This window comes from Achroia grisella, unplaced genomic scaffold, assembly GCF_030625045.1.
Source record: "Achroia grisella isolate CSIRO2021 unplaced genomic scaffold, CSIRO_AGI_Agris_v1 utg971, whole genome shotgun sequence".
NCBI classification, from domain to species: Eukaryota; Metazoa; Arthropoda; class Insecta; order Lepidoptera; family Pyralidae; genus Achroia; species Achroia grisella.
Genome location: NW_026713077.1, coordinates 422,743 through 430,842, shown reverse-complemented (window position 1 = coordinate 430,842; position 8,100 = coordinate 422,743). Strand labels below are relative to the sequence as shown.

The following is an 8,100-nucleotide window of genomic DNA, read 5'->3' as shown; positions in this document are numbered from 1 at the left end:
AAAAGTAAACTAATGAAACTAGATCCTGTCATACTGCTAAATCTTTTGGAAAACGTGAACAGAATGTGTATGGGTTAATTCTTTTGTTTGAAAAATATATGAGCTCCAATTCCAGTATGTTTTTGTAACAATATTTACTATTCTTGTTTATCTTTTGTTTTCTTTATTATATTTATAACTATTTGCGGCTTTTGTGTACTGTTAATTAATTCATGTTAAGACCCACTATTTTATTATTAACTATGTTATCTGTGACCGACATTAATAATATTGACATAAAGTATGACAATGTGTGCAGGGAATGTACTTTTGTGTAATTGGAATGCTAAACTAACTTGACGATAAGTGGTAACCGTCGTCTATATACATAAATAGCACTACGGATATCACGTTATCATGTGACTTGATATACCACTCATACTTTAGCATTCCAGTGGATTAAGATGGCATGCCTCTTCTCCTATAATTACACTGCTTAATCTGCCCTATAAACGAAACACTTATTACAAAGCACACTACTTGGCGGCTGGTATAGATAATACTGAGGTCCCAAGCTAAGAAGTGCTTGTGCTAGATAACTTATAGGGATACTTAAATATATATTTTTTTATGTACATATCATTGCCTTGCCTTTATCCCATTATTTGTGGTCGTCGCAGTATGTCATTCTCTTCCACTGCTCTCTATCTGAACATACTCTTCTTTTATTCATATCATCTTTCACACAATCCATCCATCTTTTCTTAGGGCGTCCTCCCTTTACATCCATAACTATGTTGGGTCGACCTCCACGCAGGAACCTTCTATGGGAACCATCGTGGTTAATACCTAGTTATCCAATCACGATGGGCAGTCTGACCTAATTACTACTATAGTTTAACCGTTAAACCAACCAATTGAATAGTAAGAATACTTAAAACTAAAGTGGTTGTAAATATAATAATAATATCTCAGGACAATTCACATAGCGCCATTTAGTCCCAAGCTAAGTAGACCTAGTATTAGACACCTCTTTAAATACTTAAAAATTTTTTTTTTAATGTAAATATACACAGAAAACTCCCAAAGTCATACTTACAAATACAAATTATTGTACCGTGCGAGGAATCGAAACCGCGACCATCGGAAGTTAAGCGGTGTGCTTAAGCGCTAGACCACCAGGGCCGGGAATTGTTTTATTCTAAATAAATGCATATCTAATCTCATTACAGTAACAATTAAATAATAAACAAGCCAGTAAGCAGTTAGGCATTATACAGTAGGTACTTATTAGTGGTTGAATCTGTTGTCAGTTTTTAGCAAAGGATTTAATTTATGTTTTGTATATAATTAAACAATTAAAAATTTTCTTTAGAAATGAATGACTACTTCGTACGCGTGGAATAGAGATCTTGACCGAATAAAGAAAAATATTTGATAATATATCAAAAAAAAGCAAAGGAAAAACGTTTCGTCATCAATGATGATGCTTCAAAAATGATGGCAAATTTTGAATTATAATTAATTGACAGCTTTAAAAATGACGATACTTTCATCTCCCATTTGTATCTCTTACAACTCTATTTTATCGCATTAAAAAGTATCCTATGTCCTTTATCAGTGTCTAGACCATCTGTGTACCAAATTTCATTTAAATCGGTTCCATAATTTTGGCGTGTAAGCGCGACGAACAGATAGTGTTACTTTTGAAATATTACTATGAATTTCACAGTTAAGTTTCTTTTAGAATAGAATAACTTTAATAATTTGCTTTAGAAAGATTAATATGAACAACATTTTGAACAGCGTCAATGATAAAAAAAATAAACTTGGTTTGATTGGAATTTGAGTGACATAAATTATTTAAATATTTACCTTAAATATTTATCTTATACGTAGTAAGAATATTGTAAACTTTATGTATGGATACCTATTTCATATACATAACTACATTGTACGGTAGGCATATGATCATATCACGTTTTAGAGTAAATATTAATTAGTATTGTGTTTGTAGAGAATGCTCTATTTTAAGAAAGTTTGTTTATTTAATATTATATACTATCTATATAATAGGGCTGTACTTAATAAGCATATTTGTTATATAATATCATAAATTAATATAATTTTAATAAACATTCTGAATAAATTTATTAAATCTGACTTCTAAAATTTCTGATTGGAATTTACAAATATTATTAAAAAAAAATATTCCAATTATTTCAATAAAATCCGTAAAATTTCTAAAGAGTAAATACTTAAAAATAAAATGATTTATTAATAAAAAAAAGAATATATATACTTAAGACTTTGTTTTTCAGTTGATAACAATTAAATAATAAAAATCTAAATTGCCCATGATTAATCCTACAAGTTTGGATAAATATCACTAATAAATTAATTCATAAAGCCACTCAAATTACAACCAAACATTTTTTTATAAATGCACACCCCTAAGCTTCTTTATTAACAATATAAGGCTTATATAAAAGCACGTCGGAATATAACTATCTTATTTTATATTCGTGACAAAATGGGTCCACATTTAGCATTTAAACTTTAATTAAATTTATATATTCTTATTAAAAATTATACAAGTTATTGTGAAATCAATATACATTACAAAAATGCCAGCTAACAGTGATTTACCGAGGAAACCAGGGAAAACAATTATGCAATGGATATTAGCCATACTAGGTAATTATATTGTTTCAATTATACAACTGACTATTAGTAATTTGTACTTTTGTGATTCCTAGTAGTTAACACCAGATCGATCCCCATCAGACCTGAGCTAAGGTTCGAATCCCTAACGGCATCCTTAGACTAAAGTCGTATCCGTCAGGCAGGAGTTGGCCTTCAGTCGCTCTATAAGTCCTTCCGCAGATTTGGGCTGCCATCTATACTCGCCCTGTACCTTTCAGTGAAGCTGTAAAGGCCAGCTGCGGCCAACAGAATCAGAATAGGCATTGATTATACAAAATATCTATGATCACACTGAAACCAGTTTGTCCAAACCATTATATACAGTGATTATATTCCTATGAAGAGTTGTAAAAACATATTTTCTTTTGTTGTTTTTTTCCTCTAGAATGTAACGTTAAATAACAGCGAAAGGGAAAATGAATGAAATAATAACTAATAAAAACTTTATAAACCATTTGACACAAAGTAAACTACAATATGCATCATGTAAGAGATTTTTGAAAAATTTCAACGAATGGCAAGCGTCAAAATTTCGGTTAACGGGCAGTAAAATACAAATTTTGCTAATAATATAATTGAGGATGAGAACTTAGTTATGAGATTGTATCTGTCAAGTAAGTTTCCTTGCAGTTTTATAGTTGACTCTATTCCAATTTGTTGTAATATTTTATATTTAAATAATTAATGCTTATTTCTACAATACCCTACCAGGATAACATGAATTACTAAGAGTTAATTTCATTACAGTCAACACTACAATGTTCACGTACGGACTACAAGCCGGTTGGATCTCGCCCATGACAAAAGTATTGCAATCAAAAACATCGTCAGTAGTAGACCAACCAATATCTGACGCCAGTTTGACATTGATCGCAAGTACGATGCCCTTAATAGCGGTATTGGGAGTACCTCTGTGCTCTTATTTGGCAGATAGATACGGAAGGAGAGTAGGCGTTCTTGCAGTTGCCGTACCGCAAGCTGTAAGTTCTATATTTCTGGTTTGTAAATAACTAGCTGTGCTGAGGGTTTCATCCGCATGAAATTGATTGTGCTATTTTGATATATAAGTCGTGAAAGAGTAACAAACATCTATTCATTCATCCACACTCACAAACTTTCGTTTATAATATTTATGAGGTTTTTGCAGTCAATAGATTTAAGCCTTATTAAGGTAAGCAGAGGTAGTCTGTACAAAGATGTCAGCGTGGGTACCTCAGTCTCACCTATTTCATCTGCCAAGCATGTTGCTTTGTAAGCTGTTTCGGTTGCAGGGCCAGATTTTGCAGAGAACTTACAAGTTAAGAGTCACAACATCTTAGTTCTATGAAATGGCAACGTCAGTAAATCAAATTAATCGTATTTTGCGAATTGGAGTATGAGATATAGCAGTATAATTACAGGGTATGGTAACATGATAGCTTAGTTCATAGAAATGGTAAAGCATGTGATTCCACGGGCATCACAAGTGAACGACGGCATATCAGTGATGCACTTCAAGGATGTTGGTTGCCATGGTACATTGCTATATGTATATACAGTTTACAGACTATATCCTGTCTAGTCCGGCGGCGTATTTCCTCTCCAATATAAATGGGGATCAAAATTACGATGTTCTGATCCGATGTTAGAACCCCTAGCGCTGCCCTCAGACTAAAGTCGTATCTGTCTGGCAGGAGTTGGCCCCCTATTGTTCTATGAAACTGTAAAGGCCAGCTGCGTGCAACAGCAGTAGAAAAGTTAAAAAAAGTTAGCTTATTTGTACAATTATTAACATAAATTAAAATCAAAGTTACTTGTGTGGCTTAGAACTATGCAAAGAAATAGATAGGCGGCAATTTTTCTTCATACTACTTACAGATAACGTTAATTTTCAGTTATGCTGGATTATCAAAATATTTACAACGAGTGTGCCTGGACTCCTCATTGCCAGAATATTTGCTGGTATAGCAGCTGGTGGCTGCTTCTGTATCACCCCCATGTACGTGAAAGAAATAAGCCAGGATAACATAAGAGGTCTGCTGATATCTCTAATGGGACTGAATCAAAATTTGGGATTCCTCTTCATGTATACTATGGGCGCATTCCTGAATTACTATACGGTGCTATGGATTGTGGTGTGGTTGCCATTGGTACTGATAGTGTTACTTATAAAGGTCCCTGAGTCGCCAGCTTATCTAATCAAATTGGAGAAATACGAGGTAAATATGAGCTTATAGGTAAACGTAATGAGTAAACCCAAGAAACATATGCAGTTAATTCAAAACTCACTTTCCATAAAGCTGATTTATTTATCTATCCTGTTTATTCTTAGGCGGCTGCATCTAACATTGCTCTCCTTCGAGGTCGAAAGCCTGACGACAAAGAAGTTGTTTATGAAATTGACTGTATGAAGAATGAAGACACGTATTTCAAATCGCTGCCTGATGTTTCCTTTAGCAGCATTTGTAAGTATTACATTTTGTTTGATATTGTTTTTAAAATTTAATTTTACTATATCTGCTATGGATACTATTCACTAAAGCCCATGTATTTAGTAGATGAATGTCATAAAATGCGTTGCGAGGTCGATGATGTCTCATGCTGTCTTGCCTCTATACTCACTTACTAAGCATGCTACTTTAAGTACAGAAATCAATAAACCACGTGTAAGATTTAATAGAATGTTTCAAGATGTATTATAATACCTACGTGTTATCATATAGAATAAGCTGAGGAATTCAAAGGTTTATAATGCATCCGAGCGAAGCCGCTAGTACAATGATGAAATAACTTTATTTAATTTAATGTTAGTAGTTTTTATGTTCCTGAAAGAAGAGTTTTTTTTTGCAGTAAAAACCAAGCCATGGCGAAAGGGTCTTTTGTTGCTCCTATTGCTGATTACTGTTCAGGCGGGAAATGGATGCTTTGCTATAATAACGTATGCGTCCAGCATACTTGTTGGATCTGGAGTGACCCTCAGTCCTGATATACAGACACTCAGCATACCAGCCGTGATGATCATCGGCTCCGTTTTTTCTATAGCGTGTGTCGAGAAAGTAGGAAGAAAGGTGAGTTGGTAGATTTTTCTAATATAAATGGAAAGGCAAAGGAGTAAGTGGACATGAACAGCAATATGGTCATCACGTTATCATGTGCCATCCGTGATACATGTCATGCCTTTTATTCTGTAATTTCACTGCCTAATCTGATCCTACAACCTCAACAGTTTACGAAGAAAGCTTGGAGACATGTTTGTCTACTAAGATTTATTGCCTAAATCACTGAATTGATTATGACGAATTTTAGTGCAGAGTTATACGAAGCCCTGGTTATAGGCAGCTTTTTGTGGTGAATATACAAATTGAGTGAAATAGGTTATATAAAAGTCATTGTAATCGAGAAATAGAATACACAAAGACGCCAATCATCCTCCTTCCAATTCAACGAGGATTAAAATTACGACGGCCTGTGCCGAGGTTCGCTCCCCTAGCGAAGTGCTCAGACTAAAGTCGTATGTGTCGGGCTGGAGTTGGCCTTCATCCGTTTCATAAGTCCTCCTCCAATGAAGCTGTAATAGTCAGGTATGACCAACAGTATTAGAAAAAATAAAAAAACAATGCAAAGAATCAGCAGAATACTTGCACAGAATAAATGTGAAAAGGGTTGGCAAATTACCATGTGATACAATATTTAATAGCTTTACATAGGTAACATGTAATATATGTTCTTACGTTCTTTAATCAACTACTGGATGTTTTTTGTTTCAATCAACATTCTTTTTTATGTTTCAGTTATTAATGTCATCAACATTTGGCATAACAGTAGTATCGTTCCTGTGTCTTGCCTCGATAATTCTCGTGCAGCACCAGGGCGGCAGCGTTCCGGGCTGGTTGTCCGTGATGTCGATAATAGCTGCTGTATGGGCATACGCTGCGGGAGTCGCGCCAATACCATACGTCGTCATGGCTGAAATGTTCAATTTCCAAGTTGGTATTTCTAAATATCTACTACTAGTTGACCAGCGCAACTTCGTTGCATCATACTCACTTGATATTCATCGTTATATTTCGCCGAATTTACATAATATCTATTTAAAGTATAGCCTATGTGTCATTCTGATGTATAAGCTATATTGCTTTGAAGTTTCAAAATATAATATGTTCAGTAGTTCTTATGTGAAATTGCAATAAATCTATCCGTCCATCCGTCTATCCACCAATCCATACTCACAAACTTTCGCTTTTATATTATTAGTAAGATTACAAATTTTATAAATTAATAAATATATAATTTATATTTTGCAACTTTCAGATACGAGCAAAGGTCTTGGGCTGTATAGTGACATATGCGTGGTTTATTTCCTTCGTACAGTTGTTTGCTTTCACACCGATCTCAAATGCACTGGGGGCGCACACCATGTTCTACTGCTTTGCTGGAATCAATCTTCTTGGAGTTTTTGTTACCTTAGTACTTGTACCCGAAACAAAAGGAAAAACGGTTGAAGAAATCACATTGCTTTTGGCGCGATAACCATATCTCGACGAATTTTGATCACCTAAGTGGTCTAGCAGTATAAATCACAGCTTTACTTCTTATGGTTGCGGTTTTGATTCCCGAACAATGCAAATTGTAGTTTCCATAAGTACCTAAACATTTAAGTATGTCTAAATATTATCCAGTACTATGGTTAGTACAAACTTTGGTGAGTTTGGAACTAGATGGCGCTGTCTATGAAAAATGTCTTGGATTATTTATTCTTTTATAAATAACCATCAAATTTGGGACATTTTACTAATACTACAACATATATCGTTAGGGTGTATTAAAAATCAGTGGAATAGAGGAATTCATGAGACATTTCCGCCTAACTACTACTAATTGATTACATATATGAATAAATTAAATTTATTCAACGTTAAAAGTAGATTAACGGAGTACTGGAGTAAAACGATAATAAACATAAAATGTACTAAATAGTATATCAACAAATGTATGTAATAATACATAAATGTATAAACTAGAAATAGCTCTAATGGTAAAGCTTAATTTTGTATACATCGTATCCTAAGAAATAACTTATTCTAAAAATTGTAGATAAATCATTTTATATTGACTTGTAAAAATGCCTGTAAGGGCCTACTTACAAAAATAAATATTTGAATTTAAATTTGAATAGTCATAGAATCAAATTATACTTGCTGGGCCTATATCAGAAATGTAAAAACTTCTGATATTATTAAATTACCGGATACATATGACCGTATGGTAACCGTGGATAATGCAAGTGATATCTGCTACTTTACAGTAGGTAAACCAAGTTTAAAGTCAGTCTATTTGTCATTCCTAGGTATATACTTACATAAAAAAATCTCTCGTAAAATTACTGACTCTAATATATTCATTTCTTTCTGTAAGTAAATAAAGCGCGCAGGTGAA

General features: G+C 33.6%; 1 protein-coding gene across 1 annotated transcript; it reads left to right on the top strand.

The window, feature by feature from the left end:
- The first annotated feature begins 2,606 nt into the window (after nt 1–2,606).
- Nucleotides 2,607–7,194, top strand: LOC131854252 (facilitated trehalose transporter Tret1-like). The gene is made up of 7 exons (XM_059205383.1): nt 2,607–2,676; nt 3,433–3,665; nt 4,560–4,883; nt 4,997–5,129; nt 5,515–5,732; nt 6,456–6,650; nt 6,976–7,194. Exons 1-7 carry the CDS (start codon nt 2,607–2,609, stop codon nt 7,192–7,194), a joined length of 1,392 nt encoding a protein of 463 aa, XP_059061366.1.
- Nucleotides 7,195–8,100: the final 906 nt, after the last annotated feature.

Bases quoted from the DNA above. Each gene is read 5' to 3' on its own strand.
- LOC131854252 (XM_059205383.1), top strand. From the start codon at position 2,607: ATGCCAGCTAACAGTGATTTACCGAGGAAACCAGGGAAAACAATTATG. The intron at 5,130-5,514 runs GTAAGTATTACA...TTTTTTTTGCAG, and splicing joins TGTTTCCTTTAGCAGCATTT to TAAAAACCAAGCCATGGCGA. The intron at 5,733-6,455 runs GTGAGTTGGTAG...TTTATGTTTCAG, and splicing joins TCGAGAAAGTAGGAAGAAAG to TTATTAATGTCATCAACATT.